At 43.8% G+C, this 19,358-nt stretch overlaps 1 protein-coding gene across 1 annotated transcript in view; it reads right to left on the bottom strand.

Moving 5' to 3' along the window:
- Window positions 1–19,324, bottom strand: part of TRIM33 (tripartite motif containing 33) — a 29,250-nt gene extending 9,926 nt beyond the window's left edge. The window contains exons 1-11 of the mRNA XM_027897393.1: window positions 18,898–19,324; window positions 10,062–10,180; window positions 9,821–9,968; window positions 7,585–7,717; window positions 6,068–6,184; window positions 5,046–5,160; window positions 3,800–3,946; window positions 2,792–2,909; window positions 2,175–2,419; window positions 1,775–1,939; window positions 776–976 (exon numbers count right to left, since the gene is read on the bottom strand). Of these exons, the coding sequence (XP_027753194.1) occupies window positions 776–976; window positions 1,775–1,939; window positions 2,175–2,419; window positions 2,792–2,909; window positions 3,800–3,946; window positions 5,046–5,160; window positions 6,068–6,184; window positions 7,585–7,717; window positions 9,821–9,968; window positions 10,062–10,180; window positions 18,898–19,324 (1,935 nt within the window). The remainder of the gene's footprint in view (window positions 1–775; window positions 977–1,774; window positions 1,940–2,174; window positions 2,420–2,791; window positions 2,910–3,799; window positions 3,947–5,045; window positions 5,161–6,067; window positions 6,185–7,584; window positions 7,718–9,820; window positions 9,969–10,061; window positions 10,181–18,897) is intronic.
- Window positions 19,325–19,358: the final 34 nt, after the last annotated feature.

The raw sequence follows: 19,358 nt of genomic DNA, 5'->3' as shown, positions 1-19,358 counted from the left end.
GATTAGGAGTTAGAGAGCTGCTGCTGGTATTACAGCAGACCATCTGCTTGGGTGGAATTTAGGTTTTGTTGCCTGTAGAACGACCAGATCTCCTGTGCTTTATATGGGCATTTCAATGGAAACACCTCAAGATGAAGACTCTTCTCCCTGGCCTCCCAAACAGAAAACATGGTACTTTTACTTTCTTTGCCTCCACGTGTGCATTAAATTGTTCTTTTGACCTCTCCAAATGAGCTCCACTTCAAAATCTGCTTCAGCTCATGTCCCCTCTCTGTGGGGCAGGGGGACACCTTTCCTCTGTGCTTCCTGCCTCTGCTACCTTTAGGAATATCACAGAGAAGCTCCAGGCAATTTTAACCCTGAATAAATCACCATTCAGGGCACTCAAGATACATAACTATTCAATTATTCTAGTGATATCTTAACTATTCAACTATTCTAGTGATATCTTAACTATTCAACTATTCTAGTGTTATCTTCCCACAGGATGGCCTTGTGGAACAAAGGAAAGTAACACAGTACTTGGGATTATTTAAAGTCTCAATTTTACTGTCTGACAAACATTAAATTCTGATTAATCTACAGGTTAAAACGTGGAGCAGGTCAACCCTATATGGAGAAAACAGCCCCAGTGTGAAAGGCTGAAGATTCTGATTTAAATTTTCAATGACAATTTTATCATTCCACAGAACACACAGTGGTATCCAAATATAAAAAAATAAATGGAAAGGGAAGCAGATCACTCCAGTGTAAGTGCCTGCTGACCCCCACTGACCTGGATGGGGGGGATATCTGGCAGGGAAGGCAGGTTCTCCGGGTTTGTTACGGAGGGGATGAGCTCGATGGCTGAGACGGACGGACTCGTGGGCCCCCTGTTCGCACTGGCCATGGTTGCTGTGGTGGGGCTGGTGGGGTTTATTGTGGTGTTGTGCACAGAAACCACTGGAAAAGGCCCAGCATGCCCAGGGTTCGAGTGCTGCAGGGAGAGAGCAGAGAGCAGGGCTGTGTCACAGACAGGGCAGGCGCTGCAGGGACACCGCAACACGTGCATCGTGTGACAGACCTCAACCAAAAACACACCGACTCACATCTACCAACGTCACCTGACAGCACTGAATGCAAAGCAACTGCTCTTTCCCTTCACTTGGAAAGAGAAAAACACTATGTGGCTAAATATTTAAACGTACAGCACATATATTCCACCAAAATATTTTCACATATACTATTTTTAAAGCAATTACTTCCTCCAAAGACAACTTTAGAGTTCATATATCTCTCTATGAATTTTAAGAAAAAAGTGACTGTTTCAAGTAATATAAACTCACTTTTGATTTTTTTTAACTCATATTAACACTCATTATCAATAATTTTTATTCTTAATAAAAGAGTACAGAGCTCTGCATCATGTTTCAGGTTCAAATTTAAGAACACTTCAGAATTTGGTTGAATTAAAACCCCTCAGCTGCACCACTTTGAACTTTGCTACTCCTCAGCATTCTCTAAGGCAACCCAACAGCTGAACATCACTGCAAGAGTGCAGGAGGAAACGTTTTGCTTCCCAGAACTAAAAGGCAACACAAATATCACGTTTCACTTTTAAGGTTTCATCACCGAATGTCACCGCACAATCTGCAACGGGGCAGAGCACAGAAAATGTGGGCGGCTGTGAGTTTACAGGGGTGACAGATAAAACACATTTACAGCTGGAGGTACCATCTACTGGGAATGAAAGTCTGGCACAATGGCACAAATGAAGCGTGTACACAGGATATACTTGTCTTTGAAGGTGAGGTTGCATCATGGAGTACTGAGGTCCATTGTGGCGTGGTATTCCTGGTATACGAGCAGCATTCTGAGCCATTCTCATCTGATGTGCTTGGAAAGCCCCACAGTTCATGTTACCCCTCTGCATGGTCTGCATGCTGATCAACCTGGGAGGCTGCAAGGGTTTGTGTTTTTTAAAATTTTTGCTTTCAACACGGAGAAAAGAAGCCAATCTCTTCCCACAGTAGTAGGATTACTACTAACATAACATCAAGCAAAGCCAAGAGCCATCACATTAAAGGATGTCAAATTTCGAAAGGTTTTAGTTTATAAAACTGCTTTTTCTAAGTTTATATTTGACAGGGCAATTTCAAAAGCCTGAGTGAAATAACAACACGCAAGACGCTTACCTGCTGCTGGAGGACTTGTGGGCTGCTCTGCCTGGGCACGGAGGCAGATGGCTGTGCCATCCTCATCTGCTGCAGCTGCTGGTGTTTTTGGGCATAAACTTGCTGCTGCATGTGCTGGAGTCGAAGCTGTGCAAGATTGATCTGTCCTGGAGCTTTGTTGATGTGGTTTGTTGCTGGAGGGGTTTGCCCAACCACTACGTTAGGAGTGTAACTAGGGGCTGGTTTATTTTCAATGACAAGGTTACCTAAACAAAACAAAACAAAACAAAAAAGTAAACAGTTAAATCTCCATCATCATCCAAAGCTTGATAAATGTAGAATAGTCACGTTTCTACTGCAGTTTCCTCAGTGGCAGTAAAAAAAGCAATTTACACTTGAAATTTCCTTTTTAATTCTCTGTAACCATATGTGACAGAAACAAAAGGAGAACTCAGATTACAAGAAGAAATTGCAAAATTAAAAAACATGATTAGCGAGGAAGGAGCGAAAGAACTGGAACTGCACGGTCTTAAAAGCCAAGACAGACAGAGATGACTCTCTTCAGTACAGATGTACTGCACCCCCAACTCAACTGAGTTCCTCAAGTGACACAGAACTAACACCCCCAGCTTTCTCACCTAAATTGACCACATTCTTGGCCCAGAAGGTGGGGTCACAGTGGAAGCGGATTGCTCCGTTGGCAGCCGGGACGGGATCACAACGCGCCTTCAGAATGTGCCGCAGCTGGAAAGTTATCTGATGGGAAGCAAAAGCAGACTGTTGGTGACAAAGGAGAGGTGCAGGAAGAGAAGTAAGGAGGGTGCATTTGCCCAGGTTGGGAAACACCAACAAGGACTGGCAACAGCAAGTTTGGTTCACAGCCTGGAAAGTTTTCAATTCACAGGAAAATCATCCACTGTACAACTCATTTTTTTACTCTGAGGATTACAGAGCAGCACTGTTACATCATAATAGTAATGCAATGACTCAAGTGACTCAAGTGACCCCATTCCTTCTACAGTAATAACCCTAAATCCTTAACTTAGAAATGAAAAGTGGTGTTCAAGTTGGGAAATCTATCCCATTGTTACAGAAGGGGGATTTTAGTTTATTAAATGACACACAAACAACTCATTGTCTCTTCCTTGGATATGATCTAGTGAAGCTGCAACAATACTTAGGAATTTTTTTGACTAATCATTCTCTGAACTGTACAGCTCAGTCTGTACAGCCATATAAGGAGTGTCTGAGGTCACTTGGTGTGCTGAGGTCACTCCTTTTCAGCTGGAGGAGCCTGAGGTCAGAGCTCATCAGGGGCTGCAGCTTCCTCTTGAGGGACAGCTCCAATCTCTGCTCTCTGTGACCATTGACAGGACTCGAGGGAATGGCTGGAGCTGTGTCAGGGCAGGCTCAGGTTGGATCTCAGGGAAAGGTTCTTCCCCCAGAGGGTGGTTGGCACTGAACAGGCTCCCCAGGGCAGTGGGCACAGCCCCAAGGCTGCCAGAGCTCCAGGAGAGTCTGGAAAACACCCTCAGCAACAGGGTGGGATTTTGGGGTGTCTGTGCAGGGCCAGGGGTGGACTGGATGATCCTGTGATCCCTTCCAGCTCAGGAGAGTCCAGGCTGACAGTCAGAGGGTGCCCTCACCAGCCGTTTGCTGTAGAGCAGAGCGGTGCTGCTGCCACTCGCGATCGCCCAGTTCGTGAAGTTCATCACGTGCTTCACTTGTCGTGACAGACCAGTGATGTCGTTCTGTTGCTGTATTAACTTCATCTGCCTCTCCTTTGTTACATTCTACAAAGAAACAAAAACGTTTATTACAACGGGGTGGGGGATTCAGGTTCAGGAGGAAAATGCAAACCGCTATCCCAGTTCTTGGAGCAAAAGGAAAATGTCCCAAGCAATGCAGCTTTTACTGATGCTCACTCTCAGGGTGCCAGAACCATCAATCATTCTCTAATATTCCCTTCCACCCTTCTTCCCAGAGCTATCAAAGTGCAGGGATGACTGTGGGCTCAGAGAAGAGCCTCTGCTTCATCCCAGAAAATTTATCAGCAATTAAAACAAGACCAGTTTCTCCCTCAATTTCTTCCAAGGCGCAGCAGCACAACAAAGAACCGGGGGAGCGATTTTCTAGCTTGTAACAAACACTAGGTAATCAAGAAAAGTCAAAATTCATGTAATTTTAAATTATTTCTTTTACTCATGATCCAATTATTTTTTTCTTCCAGGAATGTTCCATTTCCTTGCCACATAATTGTTCCTTAACCAGAAAAAATCTATTGTAATTCACTTGATCTTAAATTTTTCAGTCCCATCATGGCAGACTGGCCATATGCAATTAACTACCTTCTTATGATGGATTTCCTCTCAGATAAAGGAAGTAATAATAAGTCACATTGTCATGGATTTTAATAAAAGTCGGGATGTAAATATTATTCAGGATGTGCTATCTGGAAAGGATGCTTGAAGTCTTTGTCTCCTTTATTCCAATCTCTGTAACTTTAAATACCAGCTTTACACCTTCATGTAAAAATACATAAGACTGCTGTGTCTATTCTTACATGAACCTTAAAAAAAGCTATTTGAGGAAAATATTACATTACACATACCTTAGAGCTACATTATTATACAGAAACATGGCAAACAGAACATGAAAAGGAGATTTTCACATGCTCCTTTACAATCAGCCTGATTTTGAATATGAGGCACAGACATTAAAGGAGCCACAGGCTCTTATGAAAGGATAAACAAGAGGTTTAACTCCAACACACTGCTCAGAGGCAATATTAGCATTGCAACACCTGCAGTCACGTCACACAAACTGTTTTCAAACGTGGGGGTTCTTAAGAGGGGACTGGAAACCGAACACTCCTCGTTCCCTTAACTGTACCTCGAGGTGCTGTAAGAGAGATTTTCCCTTTTTATTGATTTCATTGATGAGGGTGAATATTGCCACTTTGATTTCCTGCTCCACTCGTTTGTTAGTTTCATTTACTTCTTTTATCCTAAAAAAAAAAAAAAAAAAAAAAAAGAGAGAGAGAAATGTACTGTCAGACAGTGCAAAGACTTCCATGGAAATCAGCACATAAAAATTTCAACTTTCACTGCTTCCACCTCCACACATTTGCCTCTGTCATATGTCCACCTTCTCTTACAGTTTTTTAATGTACATGGTACCACAAGCAGTTCAAATTTCCACCAGAACTTCTCCTTATACCTGTGGTGCACGTCCTCCTGCCCTCGTACTTTCCACCTCCAGATGATGTGTCATTTTGCAAATGACCTGAAAGTTGCAGAAGGCTCATAAAAGCCCCGAGAATCACAGGGGAATTCCCTGAGCTGCAGCACAACCACGTCACCACAGTGGGTGAAAAGCCAGCAGAGATCACGTGCTCTGTCTCTACACTCAGTACTGAACATGACGTTGAATTTGAGCAAACCCTGGGAATCTTAAGTTCAGCTGCCCTAAAAAAAACCCCAAACAAAACCCCACAACCAACCACAATTTCCTAGTCAAAGTCAAACCAAGCTTTTGTTGTGCAGTTATCAGAGGCATTCATCTGAAACATAAAAATATTTCAGTATTTCAACCCTTCTGTCACCTAGAGCTGAATGAAGGAGAAACCATAAGATGGGTTTCCTTGCCTTTTTTTATTCTCCCCCCTCCCCAAAGTGTAATAAATGTGTCACATCTTTGCTTCTACTCAAAGATGCCACAGAAGACACAACCTTTGATATTTGTTTAACGACTTCCAACTGTCTCGTAGGGGATAAGAAACCATTATGAAAATGAAGTCCAATGCAACTAAAGACACAGAATCAACCCAAATGTGTTATTCCAATCCCATCACTCACCTTGCTGTGATTCAGTAAAGAGGCAAAGTTAACAGTTAATCCTTTTGGGGAACTTACCTGTTCTGAACTTGGGCAGCTGCAAAATTTACATAATTCTTCTTCTCAAGAAGTTTGGCCAAAAGATTCTCAATTGCACCCTTCTGGTTCTGAAAAGCTTCTTCCAGGAACTGGTACCTTTTGAACAACAGGCAAGAGAAGACACCAATTACCAAGGGTTCCCAACTCAGGGGTAAAACTGTAACATTTTGAAAAAAAAAAAAAAAGACAAAACACGCAGAAAAATCAGACTCTGCATCTGCTGATCAGTGTGAAAAATGTTTTTAGTGCTGATAAAATCCTTTTCTAGCGCCCATAAAACTGAACCTCTGTGGGAAACAACAACTCCAACCACACAGGGATGTACTGCATCATTTCCCAGGATAGCAAGCTATGGAATAACAGCTCAAGGAGATACAGGAACCTCAGAGTTTGTTGAGGAAAACGCACTGATCACTTAAACACACATTAAAGGATCCCATAAAGGATCCTCTTCTCCTTCTGGAAGAGCACAGGTAAGAAGAACAAGATCCATCTGTTAATCCATTAGCAACACGCACAAAACAGATGCAAAGAAACCAACTAGAACAAGTTAGTGAACATATCCCAGAAGATCACACTTTGTGACAAGGGTGTCTTCCAGGATATTTAGGATCAAGCCTGTGAAAGAACAGAGCAGGAACATTTGAGGTTGTTAATATTTTAATAGTATTAATTTCAAAAGCAAAAGTTCTCCACAGGCTGCTGTAGCAGTCTGGGAATAATCAACTACTCTGGGAAAAACAACACTAAATTCAATGTTGCACCTTTACAGAGAAGACTCATTTGTAGCCTGACTAGAAAAAGCAGTGGTGCTGTGGCTGATAAATATGAATTTATCTCCAGATTCTCTATTATAACACTGAAAAACACTTGTTCAGACATTCAAACAACTATAGGACAGAGCTCCTAAAGAGCAGGAAGTTTTAATGTATCCTAAGAGGTTCCAACTTTTTCGGGCAGCAGAGTCAGACTCAGCATCTCTTTTCATCTGGAACGGGGCGACAACTTTTGACCAACTAAAACCAACCCTCCGTAATAGAAGAATATATTCATCTGTGAGGAAAAATTTAGACTTTCCTTTACGAAATTCCCCTGCACTGAAAGACCACTGCACAATAAAATATGCCCTTTCAAAAAATGACCTCAGCCGTGACTCACTGTATCGCTTTTGCTCCTTCACAGCACCAGCTGCTCAGGGCTGCAGGAATTTCCATTCAAGTCCTGAGCTGAGTGACAGCACTGGGAAAGTTCACACCTTAACCACACCAAATCTCCTCAGCCCATGTCGTTTCGAATCTGATCTTAAAGAGGTTTGACAAAGCTCGACCAACTGATCACTTCAAGTCACGGTCCACACGTTTTCCCTTGGCGAGGGATCGTTTCAGTCCAACAAGGAGTAAATGCAAGGGTATTTACGACACCACTGGTTTGCACCAGTGCCATTTCATCCTCTGAGACAGCACAGCACAGGAATGAAGACATGGGAATATCTGTACCTGTGTTCTTTGTGCTCCAGTAACTGACAGTCTCTGCACGTCAGCCTGTCACAGGTTTCACAGAAAAGCTTTAACTGCTCTTGTTTGTGCACAGGACAGAAAACAGGACGTTGACCAGATGCTCCCACGGCCTCTGTTTTTAAAAATAAACCATTTGTGTGTTTTAAAATAAAAGTTGGACAATCTGAAGGGCAAAACAACTAAATCCCAAGCTAAGTAACAACCACAAACTTACAACTCCAGACCTGTTCTCAGCCTAAAGGTCCTGTGAATACCTTAGGTCAGTGCTTGGACTGGATGACCTTTGAGGTCTTTTGCAACCTTAAGGATTTCCTGATTTACAGTGCCAGCTGTTTCCACTTTATTCAAGGAGCAGAAGGAATTCCTCTCCCCAGCACCCAAAAGGCACTGACACCTGTAAGAACGCAGAACTGCACACAAACACCAGGTGTACACGTGGTTAAAGATTTCATTCCATGGGATTTCAGCTCTGGCACAATCAAGGATGGATCCCACCCTCAAATAAACTGTCAAACACCCATAGGTGTTCTAAATTATCCCTTTACACATCCCATTAAGTCAAACACAACCAAGAGGTAACTGCAAAGCAAACACTGTCTGTCAGGAGCTACTTAAAACCCCACCTAAACTGCTTCAATTTTCCACTTGAGCAAATAACGGTGTCCAAAAATAGCTCTGAGTTTACTAAAAGGTGCTGCACGGTTTTCTAAAAGATATTTTGAGCTTAGCAAAGAGGAAAGCAGCCCTGGGAAGATACAGCAGGTAGGGTTTAAAACATGGATGGTCTTCCTCAGTCTCCAATGTTTCTGAAGCTTGTTATATCATGCAAATTATTGTGAAGAAAGAGAGCTGATGAATTTCCAGTTGGCACTCATTAAGAAAAATTTAAAGTCTCCAGGGCACATCTTTGAGTCCAAGAAGAATAAAAAATAATGACCAGCCCTTCCCCATAACTATGATAAATAAAATTTCTGATGGAAAGTTTATTTTATTGGAAGTCATTTTTCAGCACCTTCCCAGTCAGGTTATCAAAGGGAAAGCTGAGCTATAATATCACCTTAGTCATAATTTAGCACTCCTTGGAAAAACATCAGTAATTCTTTGTCAGGCCCTGTAATTTGATTTAAGGGTTTCTCATCTAGAGATTTAATATATTTAAGCTTTAATGGGTAATATTTCCTTTAAAAAGATATTCATTGAGACATACAGAGAAGCCTCTCCCAAAGTGAAGTTTGTTTGCTAAAACAAGTGAAAAAAAACCCCTTGTCTAAAAGAACTAAGCTCAACAGCAAAGTTTTTAACATTAATATGATTTTGACAAGTGCTGGCAGAAAGAAAAGCAGTGTTTGCTCCTTTGAAAGGATACAAAAAGTAATCATGAAGGTCTTAATCCATTTTCAATGGAGAGAGTGAGCAAAGTCAAGATCTCTCTTCCTCAATATGATCATTCTTCATATACATCCAGATTATGGAGAACCTACAGAACTTTTAACCCATTTACAACCCAAATTTTCTAAGCTAAAATCCATATTCCCTGGACCTGTTTTGAGAACATTTTCTGTAGGCTACAAATCACATATAACAAAACAACAGTTTAAGAATTAACTTCTAATAAAGTCTGAACAAATTCTACACACACTTCTCACGTTAAATTTTCCCAACTGGGAGATTAAACCTAAAATAAACTCGAATTCCACATTTGCTCAGCAATATCAATACAACAGGATCATACTGAATATGACTCTAAGCTTATCTGTATATACTTGTCCACTGGGAGAGCTGTAATTGCTCCTTAGAACAAAATACAGCAAAACATGTAATTTAATTTCCTTCCCAATGGATAGGATTATCAATATGTCAGTGCTCTCCAGATTCCAACCCCTTCATTTAGTTACTTGTTCTGCTAAACAGGATTATTGAGACTGGATCTAAATCCTTTCCAAAGGCTGCACTCCCTTGGCTTCTACACTTAAAAGCATTTTTTCCATTGGACATGAAACTGTGCAAAGTATGAACTGATAACTCAGCTAATAATTTAAGGTTTAGACCTACTAATTTTGCACTGGTAACTTTTTACTAAACTTTTTCCCAAATCCTTGGGAAAAGCCACACACAGCTGGTTGTTACCTAAATCCTCCTCTCCCTCTCTCTTTTCACTTTCAGTGCCAAAACACCGTTAATAAGGGGCAGGGCAAAGCAAAACCCAAACACTCACCTGAAGACACGTCCTCTTTTTTCCTGATCATGTGGTCTTTCGTGAATTTGACTCTCTGGTGAGCCTCTATGCAGGTCTTGCACAGCCATTCCCCACACTCCACACAGAACCCCACGGCACTGGCGTTGTCCTCGCAGCTCGTGCACACCTGCCAAGGGAATACACGCTCGTTGTGCTGGGGAAGCACCACCAGGCACTACCAGGAATAAAACGTGAATCTGAGGAGAGGTCAACCTCATACCTGCTCAGATTTCTCGTCAGAGCTGCTCGGCGTCTCCGAGGTGTCCTTCACAAAGTAGTTGTCCACCAGGTCTATCTGCCGGCACTCCTGGCGGCAGATCGGGCACCGGATCACCCCCACTGCAACAGGCAAAGGTGACAAGAACGAACACAAAACCCCTCAGACTGATCCTTTCACGACAGATTTCACAGCTGACATTGCTCTTAACCACCAGGCTGTAACAGGTTTCAATCCCCAAAAATACACCACTCAACGAAACCCACCCCCCTCTCCAGGAAAGGATCCCTCACCCAGAATGAAGCTGTGATGATTTCAACATCATACTCAGTTTTTCCTGTTTATTTCTCCTCCCCCCCCCCCCCCCCAAAAAAAATGCATATTTTTAGCCATTTGTTCTCTCCAAGCAAATATTTAATTCAGATTGCAAAGCTAACACTTGTTAATTATTTGTTGTGACAGTCTGTGGTCCGGCCTGTCTCAAGACAAGCATTAAGAGGGGTGTGCCCAGAGATTTGGGGTGACTTAGTGATGTTCCTGAAAATGCCATGGCAGTCCCAGTGTTCTTCCAGAGGAAGATTTCTAATATAACCTATTTCCATGAGGTCAGGGAGGCAGATGCAGCAATAAAATTCTACTACCTTGCTTCGTTATCCTCTGTGATCACTAACTTAGTTTTATGTCCTCAGCAGAGCTGCAAAAAAAGTTACTACATGAAGCAAACTGATATTTAAAGGTGTCTATGAACAACCTACATGAAGGTTTGAAAACCTATTTATCACCAAGGTAATGGTTCATACTTGCTTCACAGAAGTGTCATTTGATCTTAAATCAAATTCCTGTACAATTTATTGAGAATATAATTCTCAAGGAGAAGATTTCCAAGCCATTGGAAATATTTTTATACACTGAAACACCCGAACCAACTTTGAGAAGTGTAATTAAGTCATGCTCAGCTCCTTTGTGGATATTCAATTAGGACAGCAGGACTTATTTCAGAGAGTTTAATTACATTAGTAGTGAAGTAGCATTCATTTTGTCAAGTGCTGAAATTAATGATGGCTTCAGAACACAGGAGATTCACTGCAGAGCAACAATAATCCAACTAAAAATTCCCTGTCTCATCAAACTGAACACATCTCAAGAGCAGGATGTGAAAAATAACCAATATTGCAGCATCAAAGTGTACAAAAGCTTTCACACACTCAATGAAGCCTCCCCTGTATGAAGAAACTTGAGGTTTTCTTAGAGACAAAATCCTTTAGGAATTCCTGGATGAAAGCCACCTAGGAGCTGATGTATATATTCTTACAGAGCAAAAATCTCAGATATTTACCACTAAAACTGCTCCACCTCAACCAGACCCCAACTAAACCTTATTTTAGTGCTGCCTTGGGTCAAAGACACGAAATATCGTAAGAAAACAACAAAACAGAGCAAGCCCAAGATCTCCAATCTTCACACAGCAACAAGTCAAATTCCACAGATGCAAAGCCCTTCCTGCAAGGCAAGTTTGGGGTTGGTTTTTAAGCAGACAAATGAATGAAAAGATGGAATCCACTAAACACCTCATATCCTGGTCTTTTAATCTACTCTAAAACAATTACTGCATCACCTTTTATACTAGAAACTGAACTGCAGCACTGACAAGATAGAGATGTGGTTGATTTTGTGAGTGAGGGAGGGAAAAGTAGAGAAAATCATACTGAAATAATGCTTACATCAAAGAAAAAAATCCTCACCTGTCAAAACTTGAGACAGTTTATAAGCTAACAAAGTTTATTGTAAAAATTTAGTAAGAATGTGTTTTAGGACAAACTAAGAGTCAAATGCTTATATAACCTATGAAAAAAACAAGGTTTCACTACCAGTTTCTATTAAAAAAATTCTTATATGAGAAAATAAAAGCAAATATGAAAGTATCGCTGTTTTTATATTCCAGAAGAACTTACTACATTGTTTTTCTGCATCAAACAAATCAAACACGTTAGTCCTGGTACACACATTTCCACCGTAACTCTGCTTTCCAAAAAGCCAAGTAACCCCTTCCAAGGAACATATCAGCATAAGATCAATATTTTTTTTTTTTCTAAATTGCAGCTGAATTAGAACTAGACACATTCATATAAATTATGAAGGTCAGACTAATTTATGATCTCCCCCCAGTCCTACTTATTACCATCAGGATTTCCAACGTCCTCACAGATGTTTTCATATTCCTCTGAAGCCACAAATCGATGCTCCAGAGCTCAGGAGCAGAACTGGAGCGAAGAGCTGAGAAAAGGGAAGTTTCTTTCGGGAAGTTCCGACCACACCACGTGAAACTTTGCACTGGGGGTCTAAAACATTCTGTACAGCAGTTCCTTTCTCACAGTGTCACCAAAATACTGCCCTCAGCATTAACTGCAGGAACACAGTTATAGAGTAGGTGCTGAAAAAAGAAGAATTCATGATGTGGTTCAGAACGAGCTCTGCTTTTTCTCAGACAGTTCGCTCCAGAAGAGCAAAAATGTTTTCAAATATACACATTCCCTGCCTCCCATCTGCTGCTACAACCACAACACGTAGCCTAAATGGAGTTTCCTAAAGCTGACTGAAGTGAGAAGCAGGAAGAGCTTCTTACCTGGAAATCTGGATTGAGAGTCACCAACCCAGCAGGCAGGAGAACCCCACCTTGCATTGCCAACCCCCCTCAGAGGGAGAGGGGTTTCACTTTCTCACATCCTGAGCCATTCCCCTCCCTACCAGAGCTCTCCCACAGCCTGGAACGAGGGAGAAAGGACTCCCAAATTCCTTGGAACACCTCCTGACAGGGGCAGACAGAGCCATTCACCTGGGATGCTCTTTGGAGCTGAGAACCAACACAAAGGCGAAGGGTTTTGTCAGAGCAAAGAGATGCAAGAACCCAAATTTTCCTACACACGTTGATAGTTATACAACTGCTACACTCGCATCTCCTTACATTGCACATCAGATCCTCTTATTTGTCAAAGCTTTTAAGAACACTAATGAGAGTAGCATCCCTGTAATCCTTTTAACTGCTTATGATTTAGATAAAGCACGCTCAACCAGACCACAAGACATCAAAGGACGGCAGAGAGCACGAAACTCTCCAGTAAATTGAGGATAAAAGGTAGTTTTGTTTTTGTGAAAACAGGCAGGCTGCTGAAAAGCCCCTCCATCATAACCCAGCAGCAAATCACAATGGAACACTGCAAAGAACTTCAGGTATTTCAAATGGAAGATGCTTTTGATCTACCGCTCCCAACTCCAGCTGCAACACAAATACTTTTATTAATTGCAACTCATAACTCTGAGAATATCTTGTACATATTTATGTTTAAAATTCCTCAAGGCTAATTATGCTCCTCTGAGGGCTATTTGCATGCATCTCCAAACAGGTAGCTTTTTTCAACAGGTTTCATCTTGAACTAGTTTCTGTAGGAAAATTATTCAGAACTTGCTCAGAATTCATTTCTCCAGGCTGACATATTCATCCCAACTACACCAACATACTCCCAAATTTTAAGGATGCTTGAGAGCTACAGAGATGGAAGGGGAAAGATTTGATTCTCTGCACTTTCAGTCTCATAGGATCAAACCAGAGGTACTGAACCCAAACACCTGCATTCCTAAATATCTCCACTTACATAGTAAAATTCCTATTTTCACAAGATCCAGCTCCTTCAACGTCAGCTCCACAAAAGCACTGACAGTACAAGCAGGAACAAGGCAGTAAATCTTTCCTGTGTTACAGGAGGATGGTCAAACACCGCAGCAGAGGCTCCTTGTGCTGCTGCCACCCCAGCACAGCCCCCACACACCTGGACAAGGCTCCCTGAGGATCCTCCTCTCACCAGACCGGCTCCCAGCAGGAGGTGGAGCTGGACACACCTGGCCCTGCCATCCCACTCGTCCTGAACAAATGGCTTTTAAAATTCTCTTGAAACACAGGAGACATCAATTAGTAAACTCTGCCACGTCACCCTCTGACCATTAAGCGACCCATCTTCCACAATCCCAATTGTGCTGACCAAGGTTATTTTAGACACGTGGTCTCACAGGCAGGTTTGTTTTAGTTGCAATGTGCCAGGCTGATTCCACACACAGAGTGTCCATGTGAACAGGGGATAATTAAAGTCCTGTCAGATGTTTACATTGTTACAATGATGATAAAACTTCGCAGTTCAGGAAATATTTGCAAACACTCTTGCAATTTAATAACTCCAGCTTCCGTCTTAAGTTCAAACTTGGCACATTATCAGCCCTCTCAGGAATGACTCTCTGCCAGGTCTCATTTATTGGGTGAGAACACCAATAACAGTTCCTACACGTGCAGAATATTTACTTCTCTCAGCACTGCAAGGGTCCAGCAGTTTCTGCACAGCCATACATCAAAACCCTGCTCTAATTCAGTGATTAGACCTTGATTTAACCCCTCACAGGTCAAGGCAGTGAAACAATCAGATTGAAACCCGTCAGAATAAAAATACATTTTAAAAAAAATTAACTTCTTTCAAGGCCCACTTCTAACTCAGCACTTTTTTCTGAACAATCCTTGCTTAAATCACAACTGTACAATACATTATATTTAATAAGAAAACACAATTCATAGCAGTCACAGACATTAATTCCTACAAAAATAAAATATGCCTGAATGTTCTCAGACCAAAATTCTTTAAAATGCACTGTTAATTTAGACTGAAATTTAAGTTTCACAACAAGATTTTTAGGAAGCCCAGAATAGGAACTGACCATTTTTCAGGACTGGTGCTGGGCTCCAGCTCAGCTTCATGACCCTCACTTATTAACACAAGAGAAAACCAAACAATCAAGAGAGTTCAGGTGATTGTTCCAACCCACTCGGTGCAGAGAGGCAAAGTTTGCCTCGATCCAGAAACGCAGAGAGGAGTTAAGTTTGAAAATTCCTGGCACAAACGAGGCCAGATGTTGGATCGCAAAATAATAATTCAGCTTTATTTCCCAAAACAAAAAGAGAGGAGGGAAAGAAGGGAAATAGAAAAGGAGGAAAAGCCAAGAGAAATTACCAGAAGCACAGGACAGGGGTTCCCACCAGGATGGGCTCAGCACTGCCTTGGAGTGGAGGAGCAAACTTCGCCTGCTAGACCTGCCTTGGGAGGGCGAGGTCAGCTGAAGCCCTTACCATATAACAGTTTTTTAAATTAAAAATACTCTTCTTAATTAACCATCTTCTCTTTAACGATTCTTTAATTATTGCAACTTGTCTCTAGCAGTTTTCAATTAAAGCAACTTGCCCTTCCCAGCATTTCAATTAAAGCTTTTTGCTTCACGTCCGAGGCAATGGCGAAGCACATATTGCTTTTTACCAGTTCTGTAAGTGATGAGTACTCACATCCACTGGAATTAAGATGCTGCATTTACACAGCTTAAAAGGTCTGTCTGAAGCAGGAATTTTCATTATTCTTCTAGACTGAAAATGCAGGAACTACCACCAGACTCGGTGTAAGGGACACGTCACATTCTCACACCCATTGATGTCCATCATTGATGTCCCCCTTTCAGAGTGAATTAAAAACAGATACTGCATAACCTCAGATGTGATTAATACACGGTTTCTAAACACACAAACGCTGGGTTTGGGACTTGAATTCAGCATATCCAACTAATTCATGGTACCACACATCACAGCACGGAGTAGTAAACGTGTTGTTCCTCAGTTTACACACACAACCAAACCGTGGATGTTCCCCCTTGGCTCTCTGAAAGCATCCTGCAACTCTTGTTTAGTTTTTCAGCCTAATGAAAAGCGACATTCCCAAAGAGCTGGAAGAGCCACGCATTCTCTGTACTGAGGTAATCTTCTTAAGAGAGATTGTAAATATCTCAGCCAGGCAGTGAAACCACAAAACAAAGTATCTTCCAGGAGCAGGCAAAGTTGTTTTACAGTCTCTGTAATTCTAACTTAGAAATAAGCATTTTTCAGAATACTGGGATAGAAATACATTTCCTTGTAACCTTTTCAGTCTGAAAGTAAGAGCCCAGTTGGGCAGGTGAAATACCAGGCATTAAGAAATCATCCTATCCACCAAATAAAACTCGCATTCCAATGACCAATTAAGACATTAAACTGAATATGAGATGCTATTTTTTTATGTTGAACAAACAGCACAGAAGAATATATATGTTTAAAATACATAGAACAGGAAACTTCTATTTTTTTTCTCCCAACAAATACGCAAACAGGAGCAAACCCAATGATTTCACCAGTGCAACAGATATGAACCAACCTGTAGCAGTAAAGTGTAACCTGCTTCAGGTAGAGCTCCAGGTACCACTTCTCATTAACTCTTCCTTCAAGAAAAGCACCTGCTCTTGGTGAGAGAGACCAGAGAAACAGCAGAAGTGGAAGTAACACTTGGTGACTACCAAAACAGGGAACGAACCTGCATGACTAAGCACTGTGGTACTTCTCTGTAGGCTGAGAATGCCCATTTTCTATCTGATTTACTGGTAACTGTCTCGTGTGTTACTCAACTGATTCCACTCACAAAGTGCAGAGAGAACTGTCCACAAAAGTCCGTTTGCTGGTCCATGGCTGGCTCTTTACTGACCTGCTGGCCAATTCCTGTGTCCAGGCAGGAATGGATCTCTGCAGATGGATCACACACATCCTTACCAGGACACTCTCCCAGGCCCTACACGGAATCCCAGAATAGCTGGGGTTGGGAAGGACCTCTGGAGATCGTCCAGTCCATCCCCCTGCCAAGGCAGGGTCACCCACAGCAGGTGACACAGGAACTCATCCAGGTGGGTCTGGAATGTCTCCAGAGAGGGAGAGTCCACACCTTCCCTGGGCAGCTGTTCCAGTGCTCTGCCACCTCCATGGAAAGAAGTTCTTCCTTGTGTTGAGGTGGCACTTGTTTTTTAGTTTATGGCCATTGCTCCCCGTCCTGTCACCGAAAAGAGTCTGGCACCATCCCCTGACACCCCTGGCAGATATTTATGTGCATTAATGAGATCCCTTCTCAGTCTCTACCAGACTAACCAGGCCCAGCTCCCACGGTCTCTCCTCACAACAGAGATGCTCCAGACCCCACATCTTACTCACATCATCTGAAACTTTCTGCTGCAGCAATCCAAAGATGAACTCTTCCTACACCAAAGCAAACCAACAAGCACTCCTAAAACATGCACTACAAGAAGTGATATTCCAGTCTATACACAGTGCAGGAGCTGCACCTCGTGTTGCTCCCACACCTGTGTCCCACAGCAGGACACGGATAATCCTGTAATTGCTAATAAAATGGACCCAGCTCGCCAAGTTCTGTGTTTTCCACCAGCAAATCACTTCCCTGTGAGGGTGGGCAGGCCCTGGCACAGGTTGCCCAGAGGAGCTGTGGCTGCCCCAGCCCTGGAAGTGTCCAAGGCCAGGTTGGACAGGGCTTGGAGCAACCTGGGCTAGTGGAAGGTGTCCCTGCTCGTGGCAGGGGGTGTGGACAAAATGATCTTTAAGGCCCCTTCCAACCTAAACCATTCTCTGATTCTATGATATAATGCAAAACCTGGAATTTAAAAGGATGGACCACAAGACCATCTCAGTGCTTTAGTGAGTGTATTTACAAACCATATTTAATCATCTTTTTAAAACTAATGAATTTTCTGAGAGCACATCTTAGATGAACTTCTGAACAGTTTGGATGAGCGAATCACTACCAAGTCAGATTTTAATTCCTTCACTGTGCCACACAGGAAACACTTGAGTCCAAAGATGTCACCAAACAAGGTCTCTTTGACCAGAGGGTCCAATTTAAGACCTGTAAAACCACTTACCAAGGCCCTAAATTGGTCTGTACACCACAGCACGTGAGTCATCCCATCTACAGCTCCAGAAGCTTTTCAATTCCATCCCTGAACGTATAATAATTATAATAAAAAAACAAACTCGTGCTGTGATTTTGATAGGAACACCTGGAAGGAGCAGGGTACTCTCATTCCCTGGCACAAGTTGGGCAGGGAATAAGCAACTCAAGAGGCAAACAGCTCTGCAAGGTTTTATCTCAGACACGGCAAAGCAGGTGCAGTGGACACACTGTTCCCATCTGGGCAGGTGACACTGTAACAACAGTGAGTTTGGTGTTAATTAGACATGTTTTACCTCACTGCTGCAGAACTGAGGCTGCCCAGTCCCTGCCTGAGAGCCAAAACAGAATAGTTTGGGTTGGAAGGAGCCTTTAAAATTCATCCAGTCCGACCCCCCAGGAACGAGCAGGGATCTCCAACAGGTTGCTCAGAGCCCGGTCCAGTCTGACCCTGAATGATTCCAGGGCTGGGGCATCCACCACCTCTCTGGGCACCCTGTGCCAGTGTTTTAACACCCTCGCTGTAAAACACTTCTTCCTTAAATCTAATCTGAACAGATCATCCTCCAGTTTAAAGCCACTGTCCCCTGTGCTGTCACAACAGGCTCTGATAAGAAGTCTGTCCCCACCTTTCTTATTAAAGTACTCGTTCGAGTACTCTTACAGAGCACCCCTTCAGGTACCAGAGGGCTGCAATAAGGTGTCCCCGGAGCCTTCTCTCCTCCAGGCTGAACAACCCCAATTCTCCAACCTTTCCCCACAGCAGAGCTGCTCCACATCCCTCTGATCACCCCGGTTCCTCCTCTGCGCCCCGTCCAACAGCTCCATTCCTTCCACGCGCGTTGAAAACCCATGGAACGCGGAGCACCCCCCGGGCATCCCCGGGGCACCAGCAGCTCCTGCCCGCGCCGGGGCCGGGACAACCCCGCGCTCGCTGCCGGGACGAGGCGCTGCCGGCGGGGCGCTCCGCGCAGGGAAAGCCCCCGCGGTGCTCTCACCTTGCTGCACGTCGCCGTTGGCCCCGCCGGGCACGGGCACGGTGAGCTGGCGCTCGGGCTCGGGCAGGCAGCGGCGGCAGAAGGAGTGCAGGCAGGGCAGCAGCTTGGGCTCTGCCTCCCGCCGGCTCTGCAGGCTCTGCGCGCACACGGCGCACGTGTCGAGCAGCGAGAAGGGCCCCGGCGCCGCGGGCGTCAGCGGCGGCACCGGGCTGGGGCCGGGCCCCGCCGCCGCGCCGGGCCCCGCCGCCGCCTCCGCCTCGGCCTCGCCGGCGCCGCGCTCGGCCGCGGCCGCGCCGGGGCTGTCGCGCTCCTCGGGCGGCGCGGCGGCGGACGGGGAGGCGCAGGGCGGGTCCGGGCCCCCCCCGCCGCCCGGCGCGGCCTCGGCGGCCGCGTCCCCTCCGCCGCCGCCTCCTTTGTTTTCCGCCATGTTTCCTCCTTTGAACCCGACCCCCGCTCCGCGC

This window comes from Empidonax traillii, unplaced genomic scaffold (genome assembly GCF_003031625.1).
Source record: "Empidonax traillii isolate 1590-97213 ecotype Southwest subspecies unplaced genomic scaffold, ASM303162v1 scaffold541:size654180, whole genome shotgun sequence".
In the NCBI taxonomy this organism is placed as follows: Eukaryota; Metazoa; Chordata; class Aves; order Passeriformes; family Tyrannidae; genus Empidonax; species Empidonax traillii.
Note: the sequence above shows the minus strand (reverse complement) of the source record. Positions and strands in the feature narration are given on the sequence as shown.